Genomic DNA, 17,671 nt, shown 5'->3' with positions numbered 1-17,671 from the left:
CAGAATGTCAATCACTGTTAATATGTCTGTTATTGCAGCACTTTGTGAGTGAACGGAAATATGATGAAGAGCTGGGCAGGTCTGCCAGATTTTCCTGTGATACAGAGCAGCTGAAGACCCAGATTCAGCTCTGTGGAGAAAGTAAGTGCTGATGATCCCTCTCACTGAGTTTCTCAGAACATACCTGTTCAGCAGAGCTGTCAGCACGTGTGCTGCCAGTGTGTGAGTGTGCAGTAAACCCAATATGAGTGGTGTCTCTGGATGTAGCAAGACCGATGAACACACACAAGTCAACTTCACATTTTGCAGCACATTAGACTCACTGTGCCTGGGCTGCACACTCCATCTGCAGGTGCACAGTACCATCTGTGTCAGAGATTTCCAGGTATTACACAGATCAGTTGGAGTTTTCAATCTAAACAGGATCCCAACTCTAGAGAATACATAGATTCAGTAATTTATGAATAAATAGTAAATTGAAAGCTGCTGTGCGTAAGCATAATGTAATGAGACCAATTGAGATCTCTCCTGCTAAGAAGTAACTCCCCATTTTTATAACAGTATTCACTGTTTTTCAGGAGCCATCTAGAGTCCCAAGTCATAGAAACACTAAGGTTGGAAACCTTGCTACACCTTGCTACAAACCTCCTTTTAGGTATTTGCAGAGAGCAGTAAGATCTCCCCTCAGCCTCTTTTTCTCCAGGCTCCTGTTTCTAATCATCTGCCCTTCTGCTTGGAAACTCAGGTTCACATTTTTTGCTTCAAGTATCATGTCCCTGTTGCAAAATAGGAGCCTATTTCTCATCTCTGTCATGCTTTTTTTCCCCCCCATAAAGCAAAGTAAGTGATATAAGACTTTGCCCAGTGTGTTACCCTGTCCTATGGTATTCCATTCAAGAGAGAAGTGGTAAAACAATAGTGTACAAGTGCATCTTGGTGGAAGGAAAAGAATAAATGTTTTCAAGTAGTTCCTAAAAATAGAAAATGGAGAAAGTACTACACAGTCTGCCAATACTAGCTTCTGACTGCACAGCTAAAGAACTGACTGCTTGGAGGCATAACCAGTTTAACTCATTAGACCATAAGAATTGCTTTTGCAGAACACTTTGAAGATCCATCTAACCCCCATATCCTGTCTCAATGAAACCAACCCAGGATGTTTCAGAGGAAGACATAAACTTCCCAGTAATGCATTTAATTGTTTACAGTCACCTCATAGATGCTGTCTAATACCCTGAAGCATAAGAGATTGAAAATTCCATCAAGATTATCTTGACTAATAATACCACAGCTGCTATTGATACAACCACAGACTGTTTTTTAAAACTTATTGTACTTCTTTTCTAAATAACTTCCAGCTGCAGTTAATTCTGCAAGTTAATTATTTATACCTCATTTCAGTAAAGCATTACATAAGCATAGTTTGATTCAGGCCTGTTTAAATCAGGTCAATGAAGTCAAAAGAGCAGCTATTTGCAGGAGAGCATTGTCAAACTAGAAATGACTGATAGTGCACTGACTGTCTGAAGAACTTTGCTCATACCTGCCCTCAGTGACCTTAGATGAGCAATTTGTGATGATTGGTGTCTTTGACAGGAGCTTTTGAGTGCAAAAGATGTTTCTCTTAGTACCATCTCTCAGTGAGCCCCCTACCCTGCTAGGAGCTGCAAATATCCCCCAAACAAGAGATTATGCAAGGCCTATAGCTAAGAACAGCCACTCTTGAGGGCTTTAACAAAAGCAATAACCAAACCCACAGAGCTTGTGCAAAGGAAGGAGTGTTCTAGCATGAGGAGATCATGGACAGCATATATTCAAAATGAAAGATAGGAAGAAACAAAAATAATTGGATTGACTGACATATATCAGAACGCCCAGTATCCTTTCCTTGTACATCTTTTTTGTTATAAATACATTTTTATGACAGGTATCTGGATTTTTATATGAGCTTCCATGTGCAGCAGTCTGTTTTAGATAAGAAAGAATTAAGGGAATTCAGGGATGGTTGGCCTCATTGAACTCAGGACAGAAAATTCAGTCCATTGTGCAGATCATTGCATTGTTTTTCTGAAGAGGACACCTAGTGGGAGAAGTAGCTGATGTTGGTGTGAGTGAGTAAGATCCTCAGAAACCCCAGCAGATGATGCTTAGTTACTAAAATGATTGCTCATCTTCTTTCTCTGTACTAGAAATGAAAAAATAAAAGTACCTCTTAGATAAAAACAACAGGTACCTCTCTGGAACAAGCCTCAGATTTGTCATCTGCACCAGAAGGAAACAGAAAAATTCCATAATCAGAAAAATCAGGACAACAGATAAAGATCAATAACTTCATTAGCCTCAGAATCCTCTTCAAGACTGCTTGGGGGCCGTTTCGCAAAGGCAGCTTGAAGAAATGCAGAAAGGAATCGAGGATTTTTTGGGTGCATTTCATATCCAAACATGACAGGGCTTAGTAAATTAGGTGATCTCAAAATACTTAGAAGTAGAAATTAGGAATATACTGAGATGGGTAGTAATGGTTCCTGATGGTGTAGACTGCTGTGTTCTGCATGGATTAGTGCATCACATTCAGTTCCAGTTTTTATAGATACCCATGATACAGAAGAACCTTTTTTATCCATTTCCTTTAGAGAGGAGTAAGTAGAGTTCTCTTGGATGCCAAATTTACTTCCAATTTTAGTGCAGTGCCACCACATTGGCTCTTTTATCTCCAGAAGTGCTTTGCAGTGAAGCAGACTTACAGTTGTAGAAAGCTATGGCCTGACTCCAACCACGTTACTTCAGTAGTTAGCTTGAGTTAGCTTACTTCATTATTTACAGTGAGACTGAAACAATGCTTCCAAAATTAACTGTAAGCATAAGAATACAGCCTGCTGTTTAGATGTTGATCATTTAAATGATAACACATAATCCCTTCTTTTTTACAGTTTCTCACCCAAAGAACAACTATTCCTCAAGAACACCATGTAGTTTAGTGCTGTCTTCAATGACCTCGCATGCAACAACTGGCAAGCAAAATACGCACAACCGGAAGTCCTCTAGTAATGCCAAGAACTCTGATAATAAAACAGCCAGCAGTAAAGTACAAAATTACCCTTCTTCCAATCCTACAGAATCTTCTTCTCAAGGAGTCCCAACAAATAAGCAGGTAGGATGTCCATCAGTTGTGAAATAAACTAAATTACTTCAAAACTTTCAGAAAAATATGTAGCATTGAAAGTTGTTAATAAAAAAATCAAATACTGGTTCGTGGTCTATATTTAATTAGTAATTTTTGAAGGTAGTAAGCATATATTTTCCAGCTTCATTTTCAAGTCAGTGTGAACATACGAAGTAGAAATACCACAAATACTATGTAAGTAAAGACAGCTGTCTGTATACAAGTGTCTAGTGGCAGTAATATAGTGAAAAAGAAAACCCCTCCATTATAGCTAACTGCTATGGAGGAGAAACATTTAGTCCTTGACAAATGGTCAGCTGTTGTGCTGTTGAAGCACAGTTACTAGATACACTTTGGAAGTAGAATCCTGCCAGGTTTAAAAGCATGATATTTCAAAAGCTCTATAATACAGGTTATAGTATTGTGCTATATTTGTAGCATTATATTATATATATATTATACATATATTAATTATATTTTGTTGTATTAGCACCTTCGAATGTCCCTGTACTATTATTCTTAGGTAAAGCTGCCACTAAAGTTGATCTGAATTTTGTCCCAGTAGGAATTTTAGGCTCAAGTAGATGCCTGAAGGGAAATATAAGATGTTGCATAATGTCAGTGCACGTATGGAGTCACCTGTCCTGTCAGGCATGCAAATAAAAGTAATTCAGCCATATCCCACTAAGAATCAAAGCATCCTCTGAGCAAAATACCACAATGGACATGTCTTCCACAATGAGTATGCTGGGACCACTTCCCTGGTGAGCCTGTTCCAGTGCCTAGCCACCCTCTGGGTGAAGAACTTCTCTGATACCCAACTTAACCCTCCCCTGACCCAGCTTCAGGCCATTTCCTCAGTTCTTGTCACTGGTCACCAGAAAGAAGAGATCAGTGCCTGCCCCTCCTCTTCCCCTCACAGGGAAATTGTGATTGCAGTGAGATCTCCCCTCAGTGTCCTCTCCTCCAGGCTGAACAGACCAAGTGACCGCAGCTGCTCCTCTTCCTCAGCTTCTCGTCAAGGCTCTTCACCATCTTCACTCTAACAGTTTAAAGTCTTTTCTAGATCATGGCACCCAAAATTGCCCCCAATGCTCGAGGTGAGGCCGCCCCAGAGCAGAGCAGTGCAGGACAATCCCCTCCCTTGCCCAGCTGGCCGTGCTGTGCCTGATGCCCCCAGGACAAGGATCTCCCTCCAGCTGCCAGGGCACTGCTGACTCCTATTTAACTTCTATTGACCAGAACCTGCAGATCCCTTTCCTCAACAGCTCTTGCTGAGATGTCTAGAATTTCATCCCCTTTTCTGTATTCTCTTGAATCATGGCAGATTTTAATTCGGCGTCAGTGGTGAACCGCCCATCTGTGTCTCCAGGCTACGCAGATGTAGTATGGTGCTCATAGTTCTGGTTATAGTTACTATAAAGAGAATCTGGTAACAACCAAAACTTTTTAGTGTTTTCCGTCTCCTGTTCCCTCCTTACAATAACACTGCTAATTTTGACTGCTGTGTTTCTTGGCCTGTTGGAAGGATTCAGACAACCTAACAGTTATCCAATTTCTTTCTGGGTAGAATGGGCCTTCTAACCAGAGACGAAGATTCAACCCACAGCACCAAAACATGCGACTCAATGGATCTCATAAGTCACAAGGTGCCAGTAATGAGGCAGATCAAAATACAAAGAGTGGTTCCAGGTCTGAGCAGAGAAGACAGCAGCATAACAGCTTTCGATCTAAAAATAAAGGAGCTATGAAAAATCAAGAGCAGTCTACAGCTGCAAGGACCACAGAGAATCCAGTGCATTCGGAGAAGTCCCGACGGAAGCATCACACACCGGACACCGCAGAGCACAGGCCTTTCCAAGGCAGCGTTGGCAGGGTGGCACAATGCAATTTATGTCCTGCAAGGATGGAGGTCTCTGCTGATGCCACTGTTCTTTCAGTGCCAGCTGTGACTTTGGTTGCTTAAAATGTCACAGTGATGGCAGGCAGAGAAATTCAATCTCTTGATTTTAGTTTGTTGCTTGAAAAGCTTGTTGAAGAAAATAAGTCAGAACATAGTCTTTTAAATCTTTTGCTGCTTAAAACTTGTTGATATCTTTATTACTTACTAATTATCAAAATTAAATCATACTTTCAAGGCTTTCCCCAATATGTTCACATTTATTTTGCCACAACTGTACGGAATCTTACCAAAGCAGCATTTACTTCTTAGAAAAATAAAATCTAGATTGGAAAGAAATTGATAATTAAACTTGCAATAGCAGAAACCTGTTGTAGATATGTGGTTATACAAGTCAGCATTATTATTTCATAGAACAGCCTGTGTTAGAAGGATCCCAGGAAGTCTGTATGCTGTGGCCTGCGATGAAATCAAATAATCTTGTAGAATTTTTCAGCAAATCTCTATACACCTTTCTTTCTGTGCGTGTATACACGTACATGCATGCACACTGTATACACAGAGTATTGTTCTATACAGGAAAAGTTGAAAAAGCAGTTCATTTGATTTTAGCTTATTATTCCATAATCTGAGATCTTTAAATTCAAGTATAAATTGTATTAAATGTATTACATATTGGTATTTTTCATGGACAAACTATTTTTATGAGGCTGAGGAAATATGCTCATTTAAGTTTGGAATGTATATAGTAATGGCTATTCAGATGCACAGCCCTGTTCTCCATCCTTATCAGCCACTTTTCTATGACTAGTTGGATTTATTTTTTGCATATGAAAAGTTGCAGGTCTTCTAGACTTGAATTCAAATTATTTTTCTATATTTTTGCTGTAGGAACCATCTGTCCATAACAAGAGCTATGACTAATAAATTACTTAGTCTTTATGTTCTGTATTTCAGAAAACCTGTTTCTTCCAAATAATTAAAATCTTTCTAAAATATTCTGGTGTTTGCTGCTTTGCAGTGCCTAACCTTGTGCTCTTACTCAAAATGTATTTGCATAGTGGAACTGGTATCACTGGGAGGCTTTCAGCTGAGTTTGGACTGGACTAGGCTTTTGCTTCTAGCTTGATTCTTACGCCACAGTGCACAAAACAACCTTGCCATGAGAGCCACCTTCATGCTGAACACATTTTACAGTAAGTTATTGTTTCACATAGCAAGGCGTCAGAATCCAGAGCTGGCCTCAAGTGACCTGTTGGCCTAAGAGTCAGAATCAGAAAGGTGTAAAGGTCAGTAAGAGCAGGAGGACACTTGAGTAGCTCTAAAAGTTTACGCCTAGGTGATTGTTCACTATAGCTTTTTACCAATTTCCTCTGCCTAATTTCTGTTCACTGACTGTACAATTCCTTAGTACTGACTGGACTACCCCCCTCTGGGGCCCTTGAAAAATAATCTCTGAAGGAAGAGCAAAGTGCATTCTCTAATTTTTACTTTTCTTTATATATGTATACAGTGTCCCACATGTGAATATTGGTAAAACCTGATTTTAAAAGACAAGTAACTCATCATCATTGGGAAGAGTGGTGAAAGAAAAATAAACATGTAGGTAGACACTGGCTTTCTTAGCATTGCAAGCACTGCTTTTATCCTAGTTAAATTACCTATCCCACTTAAGCTGCATGTTTTGGAGCAGATGGAACTGAAATCCAGAATTTCTGTTGTGCATACTTACCATATAGGTATCTTTTCAGAATTTATCTGCTGCCTTACAGTTTCACTGTAACCTCACTCCAAGAGATTTAATTACAAGTTCCATGCAGATATTACACAGGGATTTCTTATATTATCCATATATAAGTTGTGAAATGTGTCTCTTCTTGTAATCCTTCCTAAAAAAAGAAAATCTAACTTATCAGTAATGACATTTATTCCTTTCTTATAGCTTTTACGCTTGATTATTGCATTACTGAAAGTTACTTTATTCCATATGTCAGTTTCTCACAAGTGACCTTCTGCAGATAAATAAAATCTGTAACTTAAGTCAACTCAGCACAACAAGACCATCTTGTGCTCTTCAGTACCGGCCAAGCTTTCATGTACTGGCGTCTTAGTTTGTGACAATCCAGGACTAACAGGTGAGAGATGGCATTTCTCTTTTCTCTGGTGATGCAAAGACATCTTTGTTAGAAAGCTTTGCATGGGTTTGGTTAGGCTGAGAAGGCTGGTTGTGGGAATGCTGCAGTTTTAGCACACCAAGTTTTGTCTAGTATATCTACTGGTTTGGGAAGGTTATTCCAGTGCACATTTTAACCACATGTGGCTGCGCTCTGAAATTGTGTTAGAATCTTCATTTCATGCATGTCAGCAAATACAGCTGTTTGGCCTCACTCAAAAACAAATATGGAATTCCCACTGCACTTTGTGCTCTTCCCAAAGTGGAAACACATCTTAAAGGGGCAGCATTTTTAAAGCAGGTTGAACTATTTATCTTTTGTGTAAGATCAAATTCAGAGTAAGGGCAGAACCCAGCAAAGTAAAGATCTCCATACACAGCTGGAGAACTAAAAACTGAAGGTAACTGATACCTTGAGAAGGCTGACCTCGAACAAAGCAGATATTTATTGGAAGGCCTTAAAGGATAGACCTTGGGCAGTACAAGAGCCTGGCCAGGGCTACACCGAAGATGGACCTAAAAATGGTCACAAAATGGACCACTGGTCATGAGATCTCACATTTTTGTAAGTTTAGGTCCATCTGCATATGGACCTAAACTTACAAAATGCAAATACACAAAACATACACAATGCAAATGACAATGCAAATGACAATGGCTCATTGTCCAATTCCAGCTTCAGGTTATGAAGTCCCATCTTTCTTGTCTTCCTCTTCAGTCCACTGTTGTTTATGCTTTTGGGCCTGAAACTTGTAACAATTGTCCTTGGTATCAAACTAGAAAAAGAACTGTTTTGTCTTCTTACTCTGTGAAGAGAGCTCTTAATAAGCTCTTAATTAATTCTTAAAAACTAACACTTAATATGAAGCTAAAAACTACACACCTAGGCAGCACAGAATCTAAAAAATATGAAAGCTAAAACTTAAGGCATCAACTTAATGCAGTCAAGCTCTTTGGAAAACTTGCATTAGTTAACCAAGTTTGGGAAAAAGAAAAGATAAAAACCCAACACTTAATGTGCCTGAAAATGTCTCCTTTAAAGAAAACCCAATTATTCTGAACATGTATGGTTTGGGGTTTTTTTAACATGATCTCTGCTATAATGATTTATAATTTTACAAAGTTTCAAAGTAAACCATTGTCACACCACTTGACAGTACATCTAGTTGTGGTCACCATGAAGGTTAATGCTATCCATCTCTCATAAAATGGTTTGGTATCAGTCTTAGAAGTTAATAGAAACTGAACAAGATTCTATGATATAAAAAAGCCATGCTGGAAGTGCCTACTTAGGTAAGTTAAAAGGCCATGGTGGCACCCCATCCAATGGAAATAAATAAATAAAATCAAGTCCTTTCTTTACCTTGAGCACAGCCACTTTGTCATTTCATCATGAAATGAAATTCAAGGGGGTTGTTTTTTATTATTTTAACCACAAGCTAGTATGTCCAGGACAAAGACTTGTTAATGCTGCTGTAATGCAAATGACACAAATGTTACTCAAAAAATACTGTGCTACCAAAATAATTAAGTAAACACTGTTTACTGAGTAAAAATAACTCAGTAAACACTGAGGTAGTACAAACTCATAAAGTCCTGTAGGAATATTCTCAAAGTTTTTCTTGTATGTCTTTTCTCACCTAAATTACATTCTTGGATTCTTTGTTTATAGATGCTTTCTAAATTCAAAAGTTGAAAGAAATCTGCTTTAGAAAGCCTTGTAAAAACATTTTAAGGTGCATGGTAAAGTGCTCAGCTATTGAATAAATAATGAAATTAAACTCACACAGAAGATAAGTATTAAAAACTGCTTTTCAGTCAGATTATTATGAAAAACAAATTTCATGAACTTAATCTCGATGAATTGCATGTTCAAAGAATACTGGAGTACATTATGTTAGTATCCTTCCATAATTTCTGCTTTGTCCTTTGTTCAGTGAAACTTTCATTGAGGTAGGAAGAGCCTTGGGATTGTTGATCTTCAGGTTTATTTTTAAAGAAAAAACACTAGCTTAAATCCTCTAAAGGTCAGCTGGTGTTCCATATACAGATCAATAGCAGAAAATTATAGTGCTCTACACCTTGATAGTGACTACTGTTCATGGCAAAATGTCTCCTTAAAACATGTTAGTACATGAAAATTTGGGAGTTTTCACTTGTGCAACTTGTGTTTCAAGTCCTTATGGTCAGGAGAAACACCTGAAAATGTGATGGCTTTAAATGATCTAGCAAATAAAACATTTGAAGAACCTTTCTGTAATTCTAATAGTCTCAGGAATTTTAAGAACTTGCTTTTTGGCAATGTTCTCAGTGTTCAGAGACAGCTGTATTTACTGTGCTGGAGAAGCAAAAGTAGTGGTAAAAACATCAAAAAAAAACCAGCACCCAACTCTAAGCAAGGGTACAAAACAAAGCCAGATTTTGTTCACTGATTCAAACAACTAAAAGGGCTCTTGAAAATCAACGATCCAAACTTGCCTTTCCTCTGCTGAAAGAAACATACAGCAGCTCTTTGTTTCAGTATCATTAGTCAACATTTGCCCTGCTACAAGAATGTCTCCTCCTGTCTGCGTGGGGGCGGGAAGGAGAGAGACTATTTTCTTCAAACCATGGCACACAAGTTTTCTTTGCTGCACACAAGTTGAGGTTGTGCTCTCCTGATCTAAAAAGACCTGCAGAAGGACATGGAAGGTGTAACTCAGACCCTGCAGCCCCAGAAAAGCCATCCGCCAGCTGTGTGACACAAAATGCCACATCTGCACCAGCCCTGCCCCAGCAGCAGATCCATGTGTGTCTGTAAATGTGTGTCTCTCCAGAAACAGAAGCCTTGTTACTCACACAGCACACTTCTTCCCTTCCTGCATTTCTGAATTTTCTCTCAGTATCCAAGCACAGGTGATCCCTTGCTAGTAAGAGCAAAAATGATGATTTACCCTCACCAGAAGTGCCAGTAAGTGCATTCAACTTCCAGTGTTTCTGCAGCAGCATACATTGTACACTTGTGGTAAACTAGTATCTAATAAAAGCTACTTATTTTTATGTATTCCCCCCCCCCCCTTAAAGGTACAAATTGAGGATCACTGTAGCTAAAGTTGATAAAGAGGTTTTCTTTTATGCTGTGCAAGTACTCACTATACAGTACAGCCCAACAGAAATACAAATAGGGATCACTGGAATGTTAAACTGCATGTGCTTGAGTGATTTTTGTAATCCATTTTTCTTCCTCTCTTCCCAGCATCTAAAAAAATATCTAGAAGTAAAGCAGAAAACACATTTCAATGCTCACTTAAAACAAGTATGCTTCCTGTGCTTTTCATTATCTTCTTCATCACAATTTTCTACCTAATCTTTGAATGAAGGATCACATGAGATAATGATCTCTTCTTCGACCATATAATGCAGAGCTGTCCAGTCTATCAGACTGAGTTGAACATTATCCTTCCACTTTATGGTTCTTTAGTGTAATACTTTCTGCTAATACAGTTGATTCTTTCTTGTTTAGTACTGTAGAAGTAGTAGGAATTTCAACAGCAACACTGTCCTGTTTACTTGTTTCACTGGACACAGAAGAGGGTGGCTGAGATGGTGTCACAAGAAAAAGCAGAGTCCTTTTCAGCTTCACTGCACTGTTGTTCACAGGCTTCTTACTCCCTGCAGCTTGGAATGGCATTTGGCTCAGTGTCCCATTGCCAGCACTCTGCCTTCCACGGGGAGCCTGGGACTTGCTGAGCACTGATGTGTGTGCTGTGGATGTGGTTTCAGAAGCTTCTTTGTGCAGCATCAGAATTTCACTATGGGGTCGTTTAAGAATTGCTACAGAATGTGAAGCACTGCAAGCAGCTACCTTTAATGAAGATGAATTCTTGACTTTTATGTGGGTACTTGTTGAGGGGCCTGAGAATCTAATTGTCTGGGGATCCACTTTACCTGGTAAACAGCCTTCCACTTCAGTATAGTCAATTAATTGTCTGTAAACCAAAGAACTTAAATTTTTAAAAAATGAACTATACATGTAAATTGTTATTTTTGTAACATTATTACACAACAGACCATCTGCAACAGCCTTTCACAAATAGGTTTAAATGATACTGTAACAAGCATAAATTACAGTTCCCAACATCTCATCACTACAATCAGGGTTGCCTTTCTGTGAGCAGAACCATCAATCTCTTCTGCCTCTCTAAGAAGGCACATTAAAAACTGTAGCAGTGAAGTGGCTGTAGACTGGCTCAGGTGACTGTGCAGTGGCACCTGCAAAAGGCTGCTTTTAGGTAATGTGTTGAGAATGGAGGTGGAATCAAAAATATTGCCATAAAACTGCAGAGAAGAAGTCCTAAAAATTCCTTCTAAAAAGAAGACATCTCACAGACATGAAAATCAGTTAATCTTCTAAAGTTTTCACTTAAATTTCTGGTTTAGCAGTCCACTTAAGTAATACTGCTCTCCAGTTTTTGAAGTAACTCATTGCCAGGCTGATGAGAAATCTCAGCAGCTTAAAAAATACGTAATTTGTTTTCTAGCAGGTTCAGTTGTGCAGTTAAGTGCTCTCTGATGTTTTATAAAAAAGTAAATTAAAAAACCAGAGAAATCTCAACATGCGTAGATATTTAAGGAACCTGAAATTATAGAGGGGAAATAAAAAAGACAGCACTGTATTTGTTGATTAATTTTATGCCACCTATGCAAATCAGCCTACCTTTTATGAACTGGAGGCATATGATGCAAACTGCCTCTCAGAGGGTGTTCTTCCAGAGTCCAACATTCAATCAGCTCCTGAGGCACTCTCCAGTAGCTGACACCTGCATTTCATAGCAGCATTGTACTGATGAGCTGAGAGAACACAGCCATACATGCTTACACCTGACTAAATACATGAATACATGTATTTTATTATGCAGAATTTCAGCTCTCAACCTGCTGACATGAGCATTGCTGACAGCCAGCATGCTGCTTCATTCACGTCAGCTCTTGTCCCCTCTCTGGAACATCCCATAAAACATTATTTTCCCCACAAACAGCCACTACTATTTTATAATATTATGAAGGTTTATGCAGAGTTTTTATTATACTTACTTGGTAAATATTTTTCTTATTTTTATGTTAAAAAATAGTAATAATGAAATAAAAAATTATTACCTCTCCCTTCCCAGGCATCGAAAGCATCCATCATCTTTTTCAGCTCAGCTACTGAATAATAGCTCCAGATATATTGGATGTTATTTCCAGCTTCTCTAGAAATATTGTTTTATAACAGTCATGTAATTAGTTATCTCACTCCTTAAAAATGTACCATTGGTGAAATATATCATTCTTTTTACCAAATTCTAACTACAAGGACTTAGAAGTAAATGTTTCGTGAAGCAGAAAGGAAAATGTTACTCTGATTTTGTTTTTATTCAAATAAGACATTCTAATCCTCCTGTGAATGCCTATTGCTAAAAATGGATATTCATGAAAGAATAGATGTTCATAGAAGAATGATTACGGAATTAATTATGTAAAACCTGTTTTCTAGAATACACAGTACGAGAACCAATACCCAATATGTTGCCAGATACTTTTGGAATAAATATTAATGTTCCCAGCCTAAATTTAGGAAGATATGCATCCTAATTATAAAGATGATGAAGTATAAAGAGCTCTATCTTAATCAAAAGATGCACAGTGAAGTACACTTCTGACAGAGGCAACAGAAATAGTAAAAGGCAGGGCAACTCCTTAACATGCAGAGAAACTGAAAGGCCTGGAATTGTTTTACACTTTTCAAAAGGAAACTAGTAAGGGAGAATGTGAAATACAGAGGAAAATAACTTGCTAAGAGAACACAGGTGACTGTCAGAATTAACACAGCCAGAGCTGGTAATATTAATTAATTTCCTACCAGTTAATTAGAAGTAGCTTTTAAGTTACAATACTATAAAACCTTAGTATTTTAAATAATACACTAATTATCTTTTCTCCTTTCTCATTCTAAAGAAATGTCAGGGTACATTTTGTCTTACAAGTTTTAGGAATAATTTGTAAAACTGAAAAAGAAACCCCAACCCAAACAACTTGAAGAGATCAAATCTAAATTCAAGTAAAATTTGAAGCCAAATAGGAACCTAAATGGTCTTCCTACTACACAAGTTCTGCAGCAGACTTGCATGTACAACACTCACATTTGAACAGTTGCTGTATTGCAATAATGATAAAAGCTGGTGTCCTTGACTATACTGACTGCATTATCAACTCTAGGATTTTTAACTCTCTGAATTTTCTCATGATTTAGTGTGGTCACTAAGAAGTGCTAACTTGGACATTCTGTAGCTTTAGTGTTTGGTGCTAATGAATGGCACAGGTTAGAGAGGTCAACGTCAAAAATGTTAAGAAATATCTGGACCTTTTTAAGCTCTATACTGGACCTTGAAGAGTGTGTCTCCATTTCATTGGCGAAATGATCAGGCAGACTGTATGGATAAGGGATTCCAAAATAATCTCCTTCCGCCTGCAGTGCAGTTCGATCTTGTTCATCTCCAGGAATCTGAACTTCTCCATCAAGATAATCCAAAAGCTATTTAAACAGGTTTACATCTTGGTCAATTAGACATGCTCCTGAAAACATGACATTATTAAATATAAGGATATTAATATAATAATAAAATAATGATATAATAATATAATAATAAAACATAATAATATTATTATAACATTAAAAATAATTCACCAAATCATCAAGTACAGCCTTTTGTACAAAAATTCTGTTTTTACTCGTTTTACTTAGGAGGAGTAAGTATACTGTCTTTATTATTTTAAAATGGTATTTTTTTATATTAATAACATTGATATAACTTTATATTAATTATATATTAACATTAATAACCTGAATATTTGTTATTTGAAGATAAAATTCTTAGTGCAGTAAACATTTCTTTGGAATTTCAGTGAAATCACTAGTCTGCATAGGACCATAGCAACAAATAACCTCAGCTGTGCTGCACTCTGCTTAAAATGCTAAAATCTAATTCTAGACTCATTTCTAATTCTAACTGCAGGTGCATCTTTACTCACCGTTGCAGGGATCTGTTCAATTTTACTTCTAGACCATTTAAGAGAGTTAAAATTAGCACCAGTTTCAGTACACACCTAGTCAAACCTCCCCTGAGTATTGCTCAAGTTATACTGTATGTGTTTCTTTTTCTCTCCTCTGTCTGAAGGGTTCAAGGACCCCAAGAAAACCAACCAAACCATACAGTCTGTACAACAGGCTGATCACTGCAACTGTGAAAGATGGTAGCAAAGTCCTGCTATATCATGTTTACATTAAACATTTTGGGTATTTTAAACAGCCTAATGTATGCAACAAGAAATTACTATTCTTCATCCATTGTCTCTTTTAACTGGGCCTACTTTGGCAGGATTTCTAAGTCACAAACAAGTGTGAAATTTGAACCATGAACAGGCTGAATAAAACTTTTATATAAAGCCATGGTAGTGAAAAATGCAATTTTTACTGAGTAATGAGGTACTCTGAAACAAAGATTAGACCCAAATCTCTTTATGTAATGAACAGAGGGAATGAGATGTCTCTGGAGATTACAGGGGTGCACAGACAGAATCCAAGATAAATGCCTAATACTCTGCCAACTTCAATTTTATGTATTTTGTATTTTTGTATTCTTACTGAAGAAGTACATTCCAAAGCCACAGTTTGGACGTGGCACTGTAAAAATGTGTGTGATTGCAAGCACGAGCAGACTTGTGGAATTCAGATTAACTACCTGTACATATAAAGTCATGCATGCAGAACTGTTTTACACCCTGGAATTAGAAGCCAACTGATGCTCAGCAGACTGGGAAAGGAGATATACTGTAAAATGCATAAATATATATAAAAGCACGTATTTGCCAGAAGCCTCTGTGATCAGAATATGATAGTTAGAGCTTCAATGTATTTACCCAATTCACCCACTTTCAGAGGAAAGCGTCCACTAAACATGGAAGTCAGCATGGAATCCTTAAAGCGGCACAGAGATTTGTGCCTGGCTGCGTACAAACAGCCTCGCACATTCAGTCTTACAATATCCTGCACCACTTCAACCTTGCCCTCTTGCATTGCATTTCACAGTGATGATGTTCATTATGAGCTATTCGAACCTAAAACAGATACAAATAGAAGTCAAACTAATGCCAGCTACAGACTTAATGTATCACCTACAAGACCTAAGCAAGAGTTCAGCACTCGCATATCTGTAACAGGAGACCGCTTTGAAAACAGTTCTAGAGACTTAGTAATACAAATAACCAAATATTCTCCACCTTTAGTGTAAAAAACTATGGCGTTTCACTGTGCTAGGAAACACAAAACTCGCTCTTTTGAAACAAATAGGCAAGCAGAGCTAGTGGTCAGGACGTGTGACCAGAGCTCTGGAAGGACATCCTCGGAAATCCTGCGCATAGTTCACAGCACTAAAACTGCAGCTCTTTCTGAATCAGTGACAGCGTGGCTTCTCTAAAATCCGATCTTTAACTTCCCATCCCGCGGGGTGCAGCGCCGCCCCGGAGCTGTGAGGGCAGCGCGCCCTCGCTCGGGAGCGCCGGGGGCAGCGCTCAGGGCCCGGCCCGCCCCGCGCCGCCTTCCCTGCGCTCCGCCGGGCCGCCCGCGGGCCGCGCTCCGTCCGATGGCGGCGGGGAGGGCCGGGCCGGGCCGGGCCGGGCCGGGCCGAGCGGGGACAGCAGAGGGGCGGCCCGTGTGCCCCGGCCGCGCTGTGCCCTCCCCGCGGTCCCTGCCGGGCCCCGGCGCTCTCCGGCGCTGCCGGCAGGGCCTCCCTCAGGCGCCCTCCCAAGTGTGGCTGAGCCGCCTGCAGTCGGCTGCTCTGTAAGGCACAGACCGTGCTGATGGGTTTTTGTTTTGTTTTTAATGACGACTACGGGTTTAGTCAGAGTGGGTTTGGTTCTATTGCTGTTTCTATAGTCTCCACAATCAGAATCTTAGAATGGTTTGGTTTGGAAGGGGACCTTGAAGATCATCTACTTCCAACCACCCCCCGCCTTGAACATGGATGGGGCATCCACAGCTTCCCTGGGCACCTGTTCCAGTGCCTCATCACCCTCACAGAAAATATTTTTTTTCCTAATAGCTAATATAAACCTGTTCTCTTTCAATATGAACTTGTTTCCTCTGGTCTTGGCACTAGATGCTCATGTAAATAGTCTTTGCTCATCTTTCCTGTAAGTTCCTCTAAGGTACTGGAAGGCTACAATTAGGTCATTCAGGAGCCTTCTCTTTTCCAGACTGAACAAACCAATTCTCTCAGCCTTCCCTCAAAGGAGAGGTTCTCCATTTCTCTGATCTCTTGGTGGCCTCCTCTGCAGTCACTCCACCAGGTCCCTGTCCCTCCTGTGCTGGGGCCCCCAGAGCTGGGTGCAGGGTTCCAGGTGGGATCTCAGAGCAGAGGGGCAGAATCCCCTGCCTTGCCCTGCTGCCCACGGGGCTTTGGATGCAGCCTGGGACACGTTTGGCTTTCTGGGTTGTGATTGCCATTGCTGGGTCCTGTCCAGCCTCTCCTCCACCAGCTCCCCCAAGTCCTTCTCTGCACGGCAGGTTTCAATCTGAGAGCAGCTTGAGCTGACTCCTGACATAGTGCTGCTGGGTTGATGGCAGATGATCTTGAAGGTCTCGTCTGTGAAAAACACAGTTCACTCTCTAGAATTTTTAGAAGTTTAATAAGGGAATACAAGGGACAATGTCCAGTGCTGGTGTTTCTGGCTATTGGCCAAAGAACACACGGGTATTGAGACAGTGTTTTCTATATACTGTTACATTACTGAGGTACACGCATGTTCATGTGTTTCATACTTTATTCAAACGTTTTTGTGAGCTTTTTGATGTTTCAGGAACTCTTCTGTTTGGTTTTTACACTGATTTATCTGCAGGACATCCTGTGGGTTAGGTCAATATATTTTATTTCTTCTTGTGTTTCCATCCTGTTGTTTCACATTCCCTGATAAGGAGTTAACAAATCCTTCTCCCTTGCTCTGGTTTGTGTCACTGTTATCACTTGGAAAGGTTGGTTGGATATGGGGAAAACAACATAATCACCTCACACCGTGCCCTTAGTTACACAGGAGCATTTTAACATTTGGTGTTTTGCTAAGGCCTGGGATATAAACATCATCACACCACTATTTCTACAAGCTATACGGTGCATACATAGATATAATATATTCATCACATGACTATTTCTATAATCTACATGGTGCAAAACTAATAGATTGTGTTATACTAATACACAGCTAAAAGGAGTTACAAATTGTACCATATCCAAATACTTACGATCAATAACAACATGTAAAAGCTAATACATAAATGCAAAAGCCAATATTATATTGTCATTTTACACATCTTCCAACCTTGATGATTTTATACATCTTCCAACATTGATGATTCTGTGAT

At 39.3% G+C, this 17,671-nt stretch overlaps 2 protein-coding genes across 5 annotated transcripts in view; one reads left to right on the top strand and one right to left on the bottom strand.

Annotated features, from left to right (window-relative positions):
* SPATS2L (spermatogenesis associated serine rich 2 like) overlaps nucleotides 1-6,059 on the top strand; it is a 76,721-nt gene extending 70,662 nt beyond the window's left edge. For all 4 annotated transcript variants that reach the window (XM_058840171.1, XM_058840173.1, XM_058840174.1 and 1 more), the window contains 3 exons: nucleotides 39-141; nucleotides 2,931-3,151; nucleotides 4,734-6,059. In XM_058840171.1, the coding sequence (XP_058696154.1) occupies nucleotides 39-141; nucleotides 2,931-3,151; nucleotides 4,734-5,129 (720 nt within the window). In that variant the 3' untranslated portion in view covers nucleotides 5,130-6,059. The remainder of the gene's footprint in view (nucleotides 1-38; nucleotides 142-2,930; nucleotides 3,152-4,733) is intronic.
* A 4,259-nt stretch (nucleotides 6,060-10,318) lies between these two features.
* KCTD18 (potassium channel tetramerization domain containing 18) lies at nucleotides 10,319-15,331 on the bottom strand. The gene is given in 5 exon segments (XM_058840515.1): nucleotides 10,319-11,204; nucleotides 11,933-12,035; nucleotides 12,373-12,467; nucleotides 13,575-13,830; nucleotides 15,175-15,331. Coding segments are annotated over 5 exon segments (1,146 nt in total). The 3' UTR covers nucleotides 10,319-10,669.
* Between the last annotated feature and the right edge of the window lie 2,340 nt (nucleotides 15,332-17,671).

This window comes from Poecile atricapillus, chromosome 5 (genome assembly GCF_030490865.1).
Source record: "Poecile atricapillus isolate bPoeAtr1 chromosome 5, bPoeAtr1.hap1, whole genome shotgun sequence".
Classification (NCBI taxonomy): domain Eukaryota; kingdom Metazoa; phylum Chordata; class Aves; order Passeriformes; family Paridae; genus Poecile; species Poecile atricapillus.
The sequence above is the reverse complement of the archived record's forward strand: the minus strand, read 5'-3'. Positions and strand labels throughout refer to the sequence as shown.